The 19,138-nt window shown below is 35.9% G+C and overlaps 2 protein-coding genes and 1 non-coding gene across 4 annotated transcripts in view; 2 read left to right on the plus strand and 1 right to left on the minus strand.

The window, feature by feature from the left end:
* Positions 1–108, minus strand: part of shop (sulfite oxidase) — a 41,082-nt gene extending 40,974 nt beyond the window's left edge. The window contains exon 1 of the mRNA XM_069821711.1: positions 13–108. Coding sequence (XP_069677812.1) covers positions 13–68 — 56 coding nt within the window. The 5' untranslated portion in view covers positions 69–108. The remainder of the gene's footprint in view (positions 1–12) is intronic.
* Positions 84–18,925, plus strand: LOC138696579 (tubulin alpha-1C chain-like). 2 transcript variants are annotated; one of them, XM_069821716.1, is made up of 5 exons: positions 84–215; positions 6,653–6,875; positions 9,126–9,427; positions 13,629–14,156; positions 17,995–18,925. In XM_069821716.1, the coding sequence occupies exons 2-5, from the start codon at positions 6,830–6,832 to the stop codon at positions 18,283–18,285; spliced, it is 1,167 nt and encodes a 388-aa protein (XP_069677817.1). In that variant the 5' UTR covers positions 84–215; positions 6,653–6,829; the 3' UTR covers positions 18,286–18,925. The 2 variants fall into 2 exon arrangements, with proteins under 2 accessions (XP_069677817.1, XP_069677816.1); XM_069821715.1 differs by lacking the exon at positions 84–215 and adding an exon at positions 3,978–4,111.
* TRNAS-GGA (transfer RNA serine (anticodon GGA)) lies at positions 12,077–12,149 on the plus strand. The gene has a single exon. It is a non-coding gene; the product is annotated as a tRNA-Ser (tRNA).
* Positions 18,926–19,138: the final 213 nt, after the last annotated feature.

Genomic DNA, 19,138 nt, shown 5'->3' on the forward strand with positions numbered 1-19,138 from the left:
TCACGCACTTACGGAACTGGTACCGGTATGCGGGTTCTTGAGAGCATGCAGTGCAGGCGCTTTGACATCCCTTTAGACTTCACTTATTACAAATTGCTTTCAAACCCAGGACTCTTAAGAGCAGTAAAATTCAATTTGCAGACGAGCGGTTAAATACAGAGTATGACCTTGTAGGAACTGCAATGTAATGCTATTTATTTTTATTTTTCATTACGGTATGTATTTACACGAACTACTATTAATATGTACCTACATGCACAGTATTATTATGAATATATGTTTATTATAATTAATAGGGGGCGGATGTTGATGACCTAAAAATCTAATTAAAATGATCAATAAAATGCCCTTAAAATAATGGAAAAATGACATTGAAATATTATTCACCGTACTAGCACCACAGTCTAGTATATACAGTCACGAAGCTCAATACGTAGTAAATATGCATCCATTGATAGTTGCTAACCACTAGGATCGCTAATATTGTCTCATTACAGACAATGCGAAATAGTACTGGTACAGTCTATTGTTCCTAGCACCCTCACAATTCAAGCTTCGTGACTGTATATACTAGACTGTGCTAGCACCACAACTTCTTAAAAATTAGTCACCTTGTTTCAATTACTGCCCTACAAATGTCGGAGAGAGGAGGCAACTTCCTGGAATTTGACTAAGATGAAGAAAAAGAGCATGTAATAAAATTAAAGTTTTAAGGGAAAACTATAGATTTTAATGAGGGTTTACTATATATTTCAATCAGGTATGGTCCATGTCAGTGCCTTCATTCTCCGTCTCCTCCTCCTTCCACTCTTCACTTTTGTTACAAGATCTTCCAGATGGGGAGTGAAAATGACAAAAATTGTGGGTGCAGCATGCATTCTTGCAATGTTTGTGTTAAAAATACTGTCTACTGTAGTAGTTACATCCCTTCCGAACCATACTGGAGACACACTGTCCTGTTGTCCAGGAAACTGTGAAAGTTTCCCCCCTTCCAAACATGAATTCTAAAGACACCCTTGTACCAACAAAAAGAACAGTAGTGGTCAAAGCCCTCACTTAAACTAAGCTGTTGTTAAGCGTTTTATATTACTTCTGTTGTGCGAGGTGAAGCCTTCAGTGAAAAAAAGGATGGACTTTAGTGTTTGTTCCAAACTATAAAACTCAAACTTCACTGTTATTCACTTATTCAGTAGGTAATTACTAGTAGGGCCTACTACTGATCTGTTTAGTTAGAAAAAGATTTAACAGGTCTATATGTAAAAAAGGAAGTAAAATGGATTCAAAATTATCTAAAAGCTCTTCGAATTTTAAAAATGACCAAAAATGCCGAAAAAATATAAAAATGACCTATTAATTCAAAAACGTCAAATATGCAAAAAAAAAAAAATCAATGTAAGACATTATTTTTTTACGTTGATATTAACATAAAAAAGGGTTCTATATTAATAGGCATCATTCTAATGTGAATAATAAGATGACTTTTCATCAACATCCGCCCCCTAATAATTAAAGAAAGGTCGCGTGACGAATTGCTCTGTCTAGAAAATGTCTTTATGCATCTATTCCTGTCCGATAAACTTGCCAGAATGAAAGTTTGATTATTTTCCGCCATTTGCACGCACCAATCTATAAATACAAATGCAATTAAAATTAACAATTTAGTTTTACGGTAATTGCTTTTATATTGAAATACCGTACTTTCTATTAAGAGAGCAAAGAAACAAGTTTCATTGCAATAGAAATGTGATTGAGAACCAATGGAAAAAAATTAAATTTGAATAATTTTATTGGACGAAGACAAAAGGCCTATGTAAAATAAAGGCCGAAAACTAACATTAGTAGCTACCTCAACATAACCTGGAATATAAAAATTATCATATAATAAACCTACAACTATAATACAGGTAGCAATTAGGCTATATTAGCATTAGATAGCTGTACTACGAAATAGTAATACAATAATAATAATGATAATAATAATAATAATCATCATCTATCGTGCTACAGCTCTTTAAGGGCACAGATCGACCGGCCAACTGCTAGCCTCACGTCCACATGCCGAAGCAGAGGTGGACGATCATCCAACTGGAATGGAGGTATCATGTGGTTAGCACGATGATCCCCCCAGTCGTTATAGCTGGCTTTCATAACCAGATTTCGCTACCTATCATAGCTCCCCAAATGCATCACAATGCTGAGTGGGCATTCGTTCCATACACTGGTCGAAATTTCATGAGAAAATTTCTTTCCCCATGAGGACTCGAACCAGCGCATATTTCATAAAGCGAATCCTAAGCAGATGCCTTAGACCATGACACCATGGCAATGGACTCATTCTTGTTGTGGTCATTATAATTATATTACACATCTACTATAGTGTTTTTGGCCCTTCACCAAGGACATTATGATTAAGGACTGAAATGACAGAACAATGCGTGTACTCTAAGAATGATCGGGAAAAAATAAAAAATGTCATGGATTTTTTGTGCATTACACTTTACACGAAATCGACCACAAAAATTTCCTTCAGAACTTCTTATTCTATAAGTAATGATACAAAATAAACATAATAATATGGTAAAAGGTAAGGTAGCCCCTTTACATGCCATGAAGGCACATGGGGTCTTCTGCTTCAGCATGTGGATGTGAGGTCAGCAGCCAATTGGTCGGTCTGGGCCCTTAAAAGAGCTGTAGAGCCACAAATTATATTATTATTATTATTATTATTATTATTATTATTATTACGATGAGAATGATGGTGGTGGTGGTGGTGGTGGTGGTGGTGGTGGTGGTAGTATCACCATCATAAGCATTCGGATATCTTAATAAGATGGCTATAAGAATATAATTTTATTGTTGTTCAAGCTTATGCATATAGTACCATGAAGAAAATGTGTCCATAGTCATAGCAAAGCTTCAAAAGAATATTCTGTAGAGGAATGTTTCATTTGGTACTGGTAAATGGACAATATTTTAAAGTGATACATGACAGTAGAATTTTAATAGCCTACGTGATAATAAGGAAACCACGCCTGTGCACAGGATTTTGAAGTGGGGATGGAGAATTTCTCTGGAAGAACAGCATCATTAACTCCCAGAATGCCTTTTAATTTATTTTCCAGCTAATATAATATTAATCATAATATTATTTTATTACTAACATGTACATAATTAATACATTACATACATTTTTCCAGCTGATGTTTTGTTTTTTTATTGTAACTTTATTTTTAAATGGGAATTTAATCCCCATGTGCAGATCCTTGAAAAGAACTAATGTCAAATTTTGATAAAGTAAGACTTACTCTGTCGTTTGTACCATATTGAGATTAGTTTCTTGGCTATAACCAAGGCCTATAACACGTCCAGATACTGCTGATGAAGACCTTTCAGAATACTGCAGTACTCCTACGAAAAATTATTCTGTATCTGAGATGAAGGCCCCTGTAAGATGGAATTTATTACTGCGGATGGTACTACAGTGATATACGAGAGTGATGACTGGCAGAATTGAATTTTGTCGAGCTATTGCCGTAAAATTTTCCTAGAACCCACATTCTTTCAGGAACAGAGTTCTTTCATATGTTAAATTTATAACATGGGTTCCCATGTTTGATTTCAATTCTGAAGGAAGCTATGCTAGAAGAAATTTTATTGTCTTTAAAAACCAATTGTCCTCGACTAATTCAAACTCATGTAACTTGGACATAACGATAAGTGTGATACCAAAGACAGGAGATTAATGTTAAAATGTTTCGATTTATTACGATGCAAGTAAATTTCTGTATAGGGCCTATGTATAATTTACTGTACGTAATTGAATTCAAATTCCACAGTAATTTAAGTACCAGTAACCTTCGTACTTCATAGGTAAAATAATATTTACTTTCATTTGTCTCTCTTCAGGAATAAAACATTCGTAATTTATGAATGTGGCCTATCATTGTTTTTTTTAAACAGAAAAGCAAATACAATCTTTCTGTTTCTAGGCAACATAAACACAACTCCATCATTCTAAATTTGACGTTTTTTTAACTTACATTTAATCCAAATTTGTAAATAATTTTTTCACTGTAACTGTTATTAAGTGTACGCTAAGTTAATGAAAATGGTAAGTGATATACTATATAAAATTAATTTATCAATCAAAGTCGCCCTATTGTCAAGTCAATTATATTATATTGAGGGCTTCTTTTGTATCAACATGACTTACAATCGGGTAAGGAATTACAGTAGCCTATGTTATTTTTTCTAAATTTATTGTACATCTACAGATATTCAGTATACATTCATGATCTTCTTTAATGCAGATCTGTGTGATGTTCAGAATACGGTATGTATTTGGTAGTAGTATACGAGACTATAATACAAGGCAGGGAATATGAATCTTGAGTACAGAGATCTGATTGTTCAGCATTAGACTACATCATTAGAGTCACCTACAATCTACATATATATTATGATTATGTCGTACTCGCCATTGATACTTTCCTATTCATATGCATAAGAAACTAGTTTTGTCAGCGTTTCGTTACATTAAATTTACCTTTTACTTTGTTTCATGACGTAGGTCATATAATGGCACCTTATACAGGCACGAGATGAAGACATACTGTATTTAATTTATGTTATCCTGACAGAAAATTTTTGCGTTATACTACATGTAAACTTCGAATATCTAAATACTAACACTTTTACAATGACTGTAACTTGATTTATTATCCTCGCTGAATATTCTGAACATATATATATATATATATATATATATATATATATATATATATATATATATACACATACATACATGCAGAAGTGTTCTGCCCATGGGCAGGTTTTTCACTGCAAACCCAGCATTCTCCAATATTTCTTATTTTCTATCTTCCTCTTAGTTTCCGCATATGATCCATATATCTTAATGTCGTCTATCGTCTGATATCTTCTTCTGCTCTGAATTCTTCCCCACAGATATGTTTATTCATGTATAATCTGGTATGACCTACACAACATTACTCAATGTACGGTACCTGTGTTTCAATGAGGCATTAGTGGTATTCTTTAATTTAACTATATTAATTAGTACCTAATGACAAAATTTTACTGAAGTATAACCTAAAACAATATCGGTATTAAACTAGTTTATCTCTGATAGGTTTAAGTACATAAATATAGCCTTATCTTGGAAATGGAAGTTATTAAAATGATTTTAAAATCTTTCATGTAGGAGTTTACTATCCAGTTTCATAATTATTTTATATTTGTTTCCTTCATACAATACTGCTTAAAAGTGGTTTAAAGAATTTATAGAAAATAAAAGCTTTCCATATAGGTCTTTCCCACATTTTGTTTAGTGTAGGCTATAAATACCTTGAGAAATAGTGTATTGCGACAGCCAAGGCAGTGTAACTCGACAATGCGAAGCGATAGAACGTTCACAGTGGTGTTAAACGATTCGTAAAGAACTAGGCTACAATCTCAATTAAGCAACAATCGGTTTAGTCGAAAAGTTAAATAGTAAAAACTTGCGAGTGAAGCTGAGTGAAGAGAGAATGTTAGCAATGTCGAGAGACATGCAGTGCAAATGGGATCAGGCATATGAGTGAGTAGCAAAGGACAGAGCATGTTTATTCTCAACGCATACAAGATGGCTACTCCCAGGAGTCCCAGCACAGTGAAGATGTACAGGTTTTCAGGATATCTGGAAAGGAGAGATTATATTGATTGTCATTGCTGACATTTACCTTAATAGCAATTCTATCAACGACGGTATTCACGTATAAAACTTGCGGTTATGTCTTCAATACAACCTACCCCGATTTATTTGTACAATGACAGAGCTCTCAAGTTTCTGTTATTCAGCCTAACTCTACAAGCGTGGCTCATAGATGTTGCTACCACAGGTGGTGGGTCTACATTACAGCTTAATAAATGATAATGATGATGGAAAATTGTTGGGATGTCACAGAGGAACCAGAGTACCCCAAAATCTGTGTTGCCTGGACCATAGGCTTGCTCGACACAAATTACGAAATCAAGATGGATCAACCAGTATTTGAACCCAGGCCTCCTGGCTTATAGGATAGCTCTTAGCCTCCTTAGAGGTCTAGTCTATTTATAGTATAGATAAATTTGATTTCAATAGCCATTTCATCAATAATAATCAATGAACCATTTTTATTATCATGACATACCGGTAATGATTTTTCTTCAGCAGTTAATAACTTATAGCTTTTGAAAAAGAAATGATTTTTATTTATTTTGGATATATGTATGTTTTTAAAGTTTTTCATGTCTCTTGATAACCGAAAAACAGTCGAAGATCTTCAAAATAAAATAATACACAAATCTATTGTGCTCTTTGTTATCTATAATTTCCCCCCTCTTCACTTCCGAGAGAGCTATAACTGTTGAGTTTCGTTGTAAGCATCGTGTTATTTGATTTTGAAATCCATGCTATGTTTTTGTTTCCTTTTCTAGACATTTGTAGTCCCTGAGAATGTAATTTATCCAGGGTGACGATAATGATGATGATGATGATGATGATGCTGACGATGATGATGTCGATATTGAGCGAATAAATAAATAGTTTATTTTAATAATGTATTACCAGTACTCAAAATATAAATAGGCCCTACTTTCCTTTGTTGTTTTTCAGAGAGAGTGCATTTCTGTCCATGTGGGGCAGGCAGGTGTACAAATAGGGAATGCCTGCTGGGAGCTATATTGTCTTGAACATGGAATACAGCCTAATGGTATAATACCTTCAGATAAAATATGTGGAAGCACAGATAACTGCTTCAACACATTCTTCTCAGAAACAGAATCAGGGAAAATGGTACCACGAGCTGTCATGGTGGATCTTGAGCCTACTGTAGTAGGTAAGTAAAGCATATCACATTACGAAATAATACTTCATTTTATGTACAGGCTATTTTATTATGAATTGGGAACTTATTGGAAGTTACCTTCCAACTTCCCCCCCCTCCCCAGAAATATAATGTTCCACGAACATTTACTAGATTCTTATTTTAAGGATGAAACGAGTGAGTTAAAACAATCAATTGAAAAACATAGTAAACAATGATCTCATTCAATTTAAGTATACTGTAGGGTGTGATCCCACTGGCTTATCTTCATTATCAAGTAGAGTCGGCCTGTATAGCTTAGTTGATATAGTGCTATGTTCGAGATTGCAGGTTCGATCCCGGCCCAGGCCGATGGCATTTAAGGGTGCTTAAATGCGACAGGCTCAATCAATAGATTTACTGGCATGTAAAAGAACTCCTGTGGGACAAAATTCCAGCACCTTGGTGATGCTGATATAACCTCAACAGTTGCGAGCGTCGTTAAATAAACCATGATTTAATTTCTTTTTTTAATCAAGTAGAAATACCTCTATTGAGGTTCTGGCTGATATTTATATATATTATCAGGCAGTACATCTCATTTTACGATATGTATCAGAGGAAAAACAATTGTTTGTATGCATTGAAGCCTGATTAGTAGAATATTGAGTTAATTGGTGATGTATGCATTGGAGGGGGGAAGGAACTGGTCACCCTACCCCATTATCTCCTGGCGGGATAAATTTGTCCATGTTTGAAATAGGCTTAATAGAAATTCCACATTTCGCAGTGTAACAAAAATATTAATAAGATGTTGTTTATATGTATCAATTAGAACAATTTGTCATGGAGTGGTAATTTCTGTACATCAATTTATATTCCCTTCCTCTCTCACCCACAAAAAAAAAAAAAAAAAAAAAAAAAAAACTAAACCAGTAAAACCTGTAAGTTTGCCCGAAATGGAGTAAATTTGATTACACACAGAAAATATATTAATAACTGAATTGAAACAAATCTGGAATAAAATTGATCACTTCCAGGATAGTGTGGACATATTGGAATTGTATAGATTTCATAGTGTAACATATTTTTATATTTATTTTAAATTTACAGCCATGGTCGTCTAGTGGACTTATAATTCTGTGAATCCGGGTTTGATCCCCGGTGTATTCCTGATTTATAACTTGTGTAAGCCCATGGTCCAGATAACACAAGGGTTTTCTCGAAGAGTTCTGGTTCCCCTATGGCATCCAAACAAATCTCCGCCATCTTATCTCATCTCATTGCAGATGTAGCGTAGACCAGCCTCCTATGGCGCACACTAGGCAATGACTGTTGGTAAATTGGTGTAGGTACACAACTGGCTTCATATGGGTGAATGACGAAAAGTCAAGTACCGGTACCCAAAATTAGAAAAAAAATAATAAAATAAAATAAATGTATTTTTGGTTTTCTGGTGATGTTTTTTCTAGCAGTCAAATTTATCCCATTCCACAGTACTTTGGTTTTCTTAGCTTTACCATTGTTCGACTGTTTTGTTACAGACACACCATTATCACACATTTCCGATTAGCCTTTATAATTTTAAAGATTATTTGAATAAAAATAACTATTTATCTTCGGAATATAAAGTATATATATGCTATCACGTGTTAGTTGACTAGGTTACCTTGTTGACTAGTTTCAGCCGAGCTATCATCGGAGTTGCGATGATAACCCACCGGCTGAAACTAGTCCACAAGGTAATCTAGTTAATTAACACGTGAAAGCACATAACTTTATATTCCGAAGTGATATAGGGGAGAGATGGGTAGTATCGGACATCGGGTAATATCGGACAGTGATGTTTCTTTCATCTACCACCAGGTCGACCTGGTTGGCGATTTGGTATAGCGCTGGCCTTCTATGCCCAAGGTTGCGGGTTCGATCCCGGGCCAGGTCGATGGCATTTAAGTGTGCTTAAATGCGACAGGCTCATGTCAGTAGATTTACTAGCATGTAAAAGAACTCCTGCGGGACAAAATTCCAGCACATCCGGCGACGCTGATATAACCTCTGCAGTTGCGAGCGTCGTTAAATAAAACATAACATTAACATCTACCACCAGATGGTAGTACAGTGATGTTTCTTTCATCTACCACAAGATGGTAGTAGCAGTGTTCAAATGTCGCATACAGAAACGTAACCATGTCACTTAGGTACTACCAACTCTCCCCTAGTGTTAAAAGTTGTGTAATGAAGATGTATACCTGTAACTATTTATCAATTGCTTCTTCGTTTTAGATGAAGTTCGTTCAGGCACATATCGACAATTGTACCACCCTGAGCAGCTCATAACAGGCAAGGAGGATGCTGCCAATAACTATGCTCGTGGACACTACAGCATTGGTCGAGAAGTCATTGAATCTGTAATGGACCGAATTAGGAAATTAACAGATCAATGCACTGGCTTACAAGGATTTTTCGTGTTCCATTCATTTGGCGGTGGTACTGGCTCTGGCTTCACTTCCCTGCTCATGCAAAAGTTATCTGAGGACTATGGCAAGAAGAGCAAACTTGAGTTTGCAGTATACCCTGCTCCCCAGGTATAGTAATGGAAGGAAAGATTTAAATAGGCTAATCGTAGAGATGAAAGAAGTCCCCTGCTGCCCAATAGAACATTATTCTTACTTACTTACTTCCTGGCTTTTAAGGAACCCGGAGGTTCATTGCCGCCCTCACATAAGCCCACCATCAGTCCCTATCCTGTGCAAGATTAATCCAGTCTCTATCATCATATCCCACCTCTCTCAAATCCATTTTAATATTATCTTCCCATCTACGTCTCGGCCTCCCCAAAGGTCTTTTTTCCTCCGTCCTCCCAACTAACACTCTATATGCATTTCTGGATTTGCCCATACATGCTACATGCCATGCCCATTTCAAACGTCTGGATTTAATGTTCCTAATTATGTCAGGTGAAGAATACAATGCGTGCAGTTCTGTGTTGTGTAACTTTCTCCATTCTCCTGTAACTTCATCCCTCTTAGCGCCAAATATTAGAACATTATTCTACAATAATAAATTATATCCATCCATGTGAAAACAAAGTCGATAACCATACATATTACATTAAAGTCCTCCTTCATTCCCCATTAAAGAGGGATCACAAATCTGACTAGGATTTTATACACTATTCTTCTTCATTGTTTAATAGTTTTTTATTATATCTCATGGGTGTTTGTTTTTAATTAAAATTGCTGTCAATGCGTTTAAAGGTAAAGGTGTCTGTGCTATATCAATTACTAGGTTACTTAGCATCAATAGAATTGGTGATACCGAGATGGCATTTGGCGAGATGAATGCAAGGATCACCAAGGGATTACCTGACATTCGCCTTACAGTTGAGAAAAATCTCTGAAAAGACCCAAACAGATTATCGGCCCAATTGGGGATTGAACCAAGGCCCGAGTACAGCTCCGACCAGCATATGATAAATTAACACTGACTGTAATTCAATTCAATATTTTGTTTTTCAAGGAATCCTACTGTTTTAATATAAACTCATGACGATATTGGCATCGTTTTCAATAATAAGCTTGGCTCTTGCATTTAGGCTTACATTGGCTCATTGTGCGCCTTGTAAATTGATGATTGTCCAAGTCCGACAGGTGACTTGGCTGCCATTTGTGAATGCAATGCTGACGGGTGGGACATCCTGCTTCAACCCTGAGAGGAATGCCTGATAATCCCCAGAGCCCAGAGCCCCAAGTCCTTCCTACGTCAGCATCAGAAACATGAACTACCCACAAGACTTTAGTCTAGCCTATTTTTAACTATTGCAGATGATAGATAAAATAAGAGGAAGGTTATTTTTTACTTGATTATTTAACGACGCTGTATCGACTACGAGGTTATTTAGTGTCGATGAGATAGGTGATGGTGAGATGATGTTTGGCGAGATGAGGCCGAGGATTCACCATAGATTACCTGACATTTGCCTTACGGTTGTGGAAAACCTCGGAAAAAATCCAACCAGGTAATCAACCCAAGCGGGAATCGAACCCACGAACAAGTGCAACTCCGGATCGGTAGACAAGAGTCTTAGCCGACTGAGCTACAGTACTCTGTGGCGAGGAAGGTTATGAGTATTGGTGGAATGAAAGAGGAAAATGTGAGTATCCCGAGAAAAACCCTCTGCAACGTGTTTTGTTCACCACATATTCTATAATGACCTGACCGGGATTCCAACTTGGGCCACCTGGCTAACACTTGATCCACAGATGCGACCAACAACAGGTTTAGTTTGAATACAGTCATCACATAGGCCTACACGTGCAAGTTAGCGAGCCAGATATCTATATATAACTAAACTTGATGTAAATTGTTCAAATTGCCTAGAAAGAGTTCTGTCTTTAGTATTTCCATCTCATCTTAGAATGTTGCCAAACTCGTCATATCCAACTGCCGAACCTGTATTGGTACATACTTAAATATCACACTGGTATGGTTTATCTATACATAGCCAAAGTCCTTATTTCTTATCAAATGGAAGAAATTTAATAATGTAACATATTAATATTCTCATTAAACTTTAATATTATAGGTCTGCAATAACAGAACATTAGTACTTATGTAAAGATTAATTTTTTAGTCCTACAGAATTTATCTGTTATAGTAAAATTAGTTATTAGAGGAGAAAAATTCGCAAATTTTTCTCCTGTAATAACTAATATTCTTCATTCTATTCTAATATTCTTTAAGATTTATATTACAAGTCATTAAAACTAGAATCTACATAAGATACCGGTAAAAGCCCAAAATCGGGAGTGCAGAAACAACAAGCAATAGGGCCTTCATCCTTGTTGTTATTGTAGTTAGTCTGAAGTGCTAAAAATAGTGGATATCGTAACATGTTTTTAAACTCCTGTCAAATATTGACGATATGCATACAAGCAATTTAACAATACAAACCTCTCAGTTTCATCATTAGGTATATATTGCCAATACTTTCCACACACACATATATAAAGATCTCTAATGCACTACATAATTATTCAAACTTATAACATTTCTGAATGAATGCATAGTTAATTTAATATACCGGTACACTAAACGTCAGAGAAGGAATAACAGACTTTTCCCCTTCACATTACCCCAATCCATGTTCTACACCTATCCTATAACGTACTTTCGAAGAACTGTATCCAAAACAATTTTTACTAATGTAATCTTCATCTTACGATGAAGAGACGAACTCGATAGCTCAGTGGTAGAGCGCCTGACTGGAGAACAGGAAGTCGCAGGTTCGATTCCTGCTCGAGGTTGTGTAATTTTTCTTTCATACCATGGCATGATTGTGACTATAATAGTATTTAAATTCATTAATATGTCACATCAACGGACATATATACGTCACCAAACATCGTAAGATGAAGATTACATTTGTAAAAAGTTTCTTCTCACCCATAAGCAGTGCTGACTAGATCAGACGCTATGGACAGTACTCTATAACAGAGTCGCCAGTATGAAAGGATAATTCCAAGCCTTTGGCGTGAGACGAACTCGATAGCTCAGTGGTAGAGCGCCTGACCAGAGAACAGGAAGTTGCAGGTTCGATTCCCGCTCGAGGTTGTGTAATTTTTCTTTCATACCATGGCATGATTGTGACTATAATAGTATTTAAATTCATACAATTTTTACTCTTTACACTGTTTGAATAGCCTATAACCTACGTAATATTATAAATTGTTGACTGATTCTCAACAAATGACGCATGTACCATGGAACAGATAAGCGAAATAATCTGAAAAACAAACACTTCGGTAGCACAGCAAAACTACAACTACTGGTACTATAATTTTAATATCTATGAACAAATTATATTAAGCAAAACACATCATACAAACGACAACTCCATGGTAACCGAAAACAGAAATAGGCTAGGCTACGTTTAATGTAAAACTGGTCTATGTGTAACGACATCATCGTCATCATCATCATCATCATCATCATCATCATCATCATCATGTCCTTCATGTGTCAGACCCTAGTGATCATATGGTAACACAGAATTCCTGCACGGAAATATCATAATAATATGATATGTGTAAGCAATCACTTAGTGATTCAAGACGGCGCTCATCCCGTCGGATCCCAGCCACTTAGTCACTCGTAATGAGTGCACCTCTGTACATAGTGCGTTGGACATTATGCCACTGTCACATATCCTGTGACACAGTACCGGTACATGAGGGTAGGTAGAACTTAGACTGAGGGGATTCGATCTGGCATCGGAACTGGAATCCAGTGTGGCTTAGTGGATAAAGCTTCAGCACATAGAGCTGAAAACTCCTGATTGACAGTTTTTCGTAAAACAGTAATTGGCCTTATTGGTCTACATGGTCTTATTTGGCGCACTTACCTTATATGCAAAACAAAATTTTAAAAAACTTTTCTTTAAAGTATATGGAAGGGGTGACATATTATTAAAACCCATACCATCTCTTGATTATTTCCATTGCTCTGGAAGTTGAGGGAAACCTTCCTTGTGTGTATCTCAACATATAGACATTTTCATTTTCCAATAGATTTGACGGAATCAGTGAATCAAAAATCCACAAAAATTCGCTATGTTTGAAATACTAGTATGGAATGAAACTACGATATTAAGTGAAAATAAACTCTACTAACTTATAGCGAAATTAAACACCATGGATTAACTGACGTTCTCAGAGGAATAGAAATAATCAAAATTATTTCTGTTCCTGTCAATTCTTAAATTAACCAACTGGTAATTGTTTCCAGGTATCTACAGCTGTTGTGGAACCATACAATGCAATCTTGACAACGCACAATACCATAAACAATTCAGACTGTGCATTCATGGTTGACAATGAAGCTATCTATGACATTTGTCGCCGAAAATTGGGTATTGAGAGGCCATCATATGCTAACCTCAACAGACTCATCAGCCAAGTGGTTTCGTCAATAACAGCATCCTTACGTTTCGACGGCGCTCTAAATGTGGATCTAACAGAGTTCCAGACGAACTTAGTACCGTACCCTCGTATCCATTTCCCTTTGGCCACATATGCACCTGTAGTATCGGCAGATAAGGCTTTCCATGAAGGCATGTCAGTTGCTGAGATAACTGCAGAATGCTTTGATCCACTGAATCAAATGGTGAAGTGTGACCCACGTGAGGGCAAGTATATGGCCTGCTGTCTGCTTTACAGAGGAGATGTCGTACCTAAAGATGTAAATGCAGCCATTGCTGCCATGAAAGGCAAGAGCGCTATACGGTTTGTTGACTGGTGTCCTACAGGATTCAAGGTAATATTGTTTAGATATTTCAGCAATCCAATTCAATTTAAGCTAGATTAGGACTAAGAAACAGAAAATGTAGTAAATACTGTCTTCATTTTTTGAAGTTCGGATTGAATTCTTATGACCAAATGTAGCTTCTTTTATTTTTAGTTGTTATTTAGCAAAACTGTGTCATTCATTCATAGTGTTCCACCCAAGGGCAGGTCATTCACTGAAACCCATCAACTGCTCAGTTATTTGGTATTGATATAATTTGGAATAATTGTAAGATAGTATTTTGGCATGAATTCACCTTAGAATTAGCTGTTCGTCCATGAGGCTTTGTTTCATAGATTTGTCAGCGTAGCTGCATCCATGTTTTTGGCCACAAAGCATACAACAATCGGCTTTTATCTAATGAAAACAATCGGTTTTTATCTAGTGACAAGATATCAAGCGCCAAAGAAGTTCTGTATAGTACAATACTTATTGCTTACTACTTATTACTTACAATAGTATAGTACTTATTGCCGCATTCTGAATTGCAGATAAAGATGCTTTTAGCAACTAAGAAACTATCAGGGATGATGACAAATTTAAATCATTATACAGAATGAGAAAAGATACTTAGCAGGTACTGGTACAAACCACATGGGCTATTATTTATTTTATTTTATTTGGTTATTTAACGACGCTGTATCAACTACGAGATTATTTAGCGTCGATGGAATTGATGATATTTGGCGAGAGGAGGCCGAGGATTCTCCATAGATTACCTGACATTTGCCTTATAGATGGGGAAAACCTCGGAAAAAACCCAACCAGGTAATCAGCCCAAGCGGGAATCAAACCTGTGCCCGAGTGCAACTTCGAATCAGCAGGCAATCGCAGCTATTATTACTTACTTAAGTACTTACAAATGAATTTTAAGGAACCTGGAGGTTCATTGCCGCCCTCACATAAGCCACCTTATGTCCTCATCCTAAGCAAGATTAATCCAATCCCTATCATCATATCCCACCTCCCTCAAATCCATTTCAGTATTATCCTCTCATTTACGTCTCGGCCTCCCGATGACACTGTATAAACTACTAGGTTATTTAGCGTCGATAGAATTGGTGATAGCGAGATTGTATTTGCCGAGAAGAGGCCGAGGATTCGTCACAAATTACCTGACATTCGCCTTATGGTTGGGGAAAATCTCGGAAAAAACTCAACAAAGTAATCAGCCTGAGCAGGAATCGAACCCACACTTGAGTGCAACTCCAGATCAGCAGGCAAACACCTCAGCCGACTGAGCTACGCTGGTAGCTAGCATGTGTTAGGTTGGATTTCAAGTATGATGTATAATTTGCAGTTTTGTGGGCTAGATATTGTACAAATGCAAAATCTCACGAGCTTTAATTTTTCCATCAGAATTCATTTCAGATACACTGTGTCTCATACATAACCTTTGGGACATTCTCATATAATATATTTTAATGTATGGTATTTAAAAATAGTTCTGTAGGTACCGTAATTATCAGTACTGGTACTTCATTTGGTTGACCAAATCCTACTCTTTGGAATAGTTAGCAATTACACAGAATATTACAGAAATCCGTAGTAACACAAAGTTATGTTTTTTAAATGAGACACTCTGTGTTTAATTCCATAAATTTGTTGCACACCTCATTCTGATTCAAATTATGGATTGTGTGTGCATTTTTAACTATTTCATGGCGAAATACCATATCTTTGAAAAGGTAAAATTATGAGTGGTCAAATGATAAGGTCATTTCAGAGGTTCGAACCTACAAATATTTCTCATTCCGTTAGCCTTTGTTAAAGAAGCAAAAATGAATATGTTTGTTGCAGACTTGATATAGTCTAAATCCAACCTACCGTTATTCAGTTATGTATGGTTAATTTATATCTACCTACGACGCACTTATGAGTTATGTTTTGTTTGTTGATAAAGGTATTTTCACCACAAGAACTGCAATAATAGAAGGAAAGGTTGTAGGTCTATATTAAACGGGCATTATCATATTTGATTAGATAGTGATTAGGCCTACTGATTAGAGATTCATTTACAATTTTAACTACCGGTACTTAATAAAGTGCCATTTGAAAAAAAAAATTATATTCACTGATTAACGCTACTGAATAAGTAATAACTGCTTTACTATTTGATATTGTGGTAAATTACCTGGCTGATGTGGTTTGCGTCATTCTCCAAAGTCTAGTGAGTTCCAGCATTAAATTCTGGTTTCTTGTTGTGGTGGGATATGTTCATGATTGTGGCGAAAAGAGTGTGTGTTTTGAATTTCAGTTCAGTGTTCAGGGTGTGTTGTGGGTGTGTTTTTATGTGTTTGTAAATTTCATATTGTTCAAGTTTCTGGTTTTTTTGGCTGGATGTATAGTATTTTCATGTCAATGTCTATGTTGCTGTAGTTACCGGTATGATTGATGTTTGTGATGTGTTCTGCGTAGATTGAAATGTTATGTGGTTTGATTATGGCTGTGATATGTTCCTTATAACGTGATTGAAATGATCTTCCAGTTTGTCCAATGTAGAAGTCATTGCAACTATTGTTGCATGATACTTTGTATACACCTGTTAAGTTGTATTCGTTTGTGTGTCTTGTCTGTGTGTTAAGATGTTTGTGTAGCGTGTTCTGTATGCAATGTTGTATTTTAGTTTCTTGAAAGATGATACAATCTTGTATGTGTTTTTTTTTCGTACCATATGTTAGTATGATGTATTTGTTTTGTTCTTGTGTTTGTGTTGCGTTTCATTGTTTGCGTTTAGTCTTTCTTATTATGTTGGAGTTGTATCCATTTTTCTGTGCTATGTATTTGAAAGTGTGTCAGCCTATTTCTTCCTTATAGTCTTGTTGGCTCATAGGAATATTGATGAGTTTGTGTAGGCTATAATGGATCGAAATGCCACGTGTTAATATTGTGTGGGGTGATTGGAGATGTTGTGTATGTGAGTCACCATGGTAGTGGGTTTCCTGTATATTTTGAACTTATGTTTGCTGTCAACAAACTATCATGCAATAGTTTCAATGACTTCTACATTGGACAGACTGGAAGATCATTTCAAATATGTTACAAGAATTAGATTGGCAACAGGCCATGACTGTTTGGCCAAACACCTGCATAGAATTGGAATATATCAGTCCCCTAACTGCCCATTGTGCAACTCAAACCAAGCAATGAATTCGGAACACCGCAAAATCTGTGCTTCATTGGCTGACCATGATAATATCTTTGAAAAATATTGGAGTGCAAGAAGTCAAATGACTTTATTATCAAACGCCTGGCATTAGAAAACAACAACATATGTTACAAGGAACATATCACAGCCATAACCAAACCACACAACAATTCAACCTAGACAGAACACATCACAAACACCAATCACAACTATAGCAACATAGACATTGACATGAAAATACTACATATCCAGCCAAAAAAACCAGAAACTTGACACTCTAGAACAATATGAAATTTACGAACATACAAAAACACACTCACAACACATCCTGAACGTTGAATTGAATTTCAAAACACACACCCTTTTCGACACAATCATGAACGCATCCCACCACAACAAGAAATCAGAATTTAGTACTGGAACTCACTACGCTTTGGAGAATGACGCAAACCACGTCGAAACTAGTCAGCCACGTAATTTACCATAGCCTAATATCAACACATTGAAGCAGTTATTACTTGTTTAATAACGTTAATAAGTGATTATATAAGAATGAAGATATTTGTATTGCTGATTATTTGCAAAAGATAATTATTTCCATGTTGAACGACCATAATGACTGAATTTATGCTATTTCACACCAAACTTATGTGTTGATAGGTTGGTATCAATTACCAGCCACCAACAGTGGTACCAGGAGGTGATCTGGCCAAAGTTCAGCGTGCTGTATCCATGCTGTCTAACACGACGGCCATTCAAGAAGCGTGGGGAAAACTCAACCATAAATTTGATCTTATGTACAACAAGCGAGCTTTTGTACATTGGTATGTGGGAGAAGGAATGGAAGAAGGAGAATTTGCTGAAGCCCGAGATGATTTGGCTGCACTTGAACGTGACTACGAGGAGGTTGCCCAAGAGTCCTGTGCAACGGACAAAGAAGACGAGTTTTAACGATATTTGCTATACCTGAGGGCCTGAAAATGGAGTACGTCCTGAGAAGACCTCCCCAGATTGGTTTAGAAGAAAAAATACAGCTGAACTTCACGTCATTAACAAAGCTGCCTATGTACATTTTGTAAAATCTTAATTAGCTGACAGTTTTCATTATTTGAACAGTAAAAATGGATCCTTCACATAATCTAAGTGGTATGGTAATTCAAAATTAATTTTTAATATAAAATTTTAAAAATATATTAACAATGGTTCAAGAACATGATTAGTTTGTTTCCTCTGAAATTTATTAGATTTTAATGCAAATACGAAAACAATCATATAGAGGAAAATTGTTTTACATACTGTACCATTGTTGTTTTGTGTAAGGTTCATATTAATCTCTAAACTCTGAGTTGCTCCTGCTAAAGGTGCTACATGTCTTCCTCTTTAATTTTCTTCTCATGACTTGTACGCAATAGAAATATTCTATCCAGTTTCAAGATGGAAGTGCTGTGTATATATACATGCAAAAATAGAATGATGATTATAAATATGTTTTATACTATTTCAGATGTTTTATTTTTATAGCTCTAATATGATTTTTTTTTGTAAAGTGTCTTTGTAATTTGTTATATCTAAAGTGAAATATATTGTTTAGTACTGATTATCTTTAACAACTTAATTCACAGAGAAACTTAATTGACAGAAATTTTACTTAAAAGGTCTGAAAAAAAAATAGAATTCAGCAATTTTCTCATTAATGTGTGTTTTAAGAAGAAAACCACAAATTTCTTTCTAATTTACATAGCAGACCACTATTATATTTCTCAGATTTGCAATGGCGGATTCAGTGGTTGAACCAGATCAGGTG

The sequence above is a fragment of the Periplaneta americana genome, chromosome 3 (genome assembly GCF_040183065.1).
Source record: "Periplaneta americana isolate PAMFEO1 chromosome 3, P.americana_PAMFEO1_priV1, whole genome shotgun sequence".
NCBI lineage: Eukaryota > Metazoa > Arthropoda > Insecta > Blattodea > Blattidae > Periplaneta > Periplaneta americana.

Coding starts and splice junctions, on each gene's coding strand:
- LOC138696579 (XM_069821715.1), top strand. Junction 6,876..9,125: donor TCTTGAGCCTACTGTAGTAG/GTAAGTAAAGCA, acceptor TCTTCGTTTTAG/ATGAAGTTCGTTCAGGCACA. Junction 9,428..13,628: donor CAGTATACCCTGCTCCCCAG/GTATAGTAATGG, acceptor AATTGTTTCCAG/GTATCTACAGCTGTTGTGGA.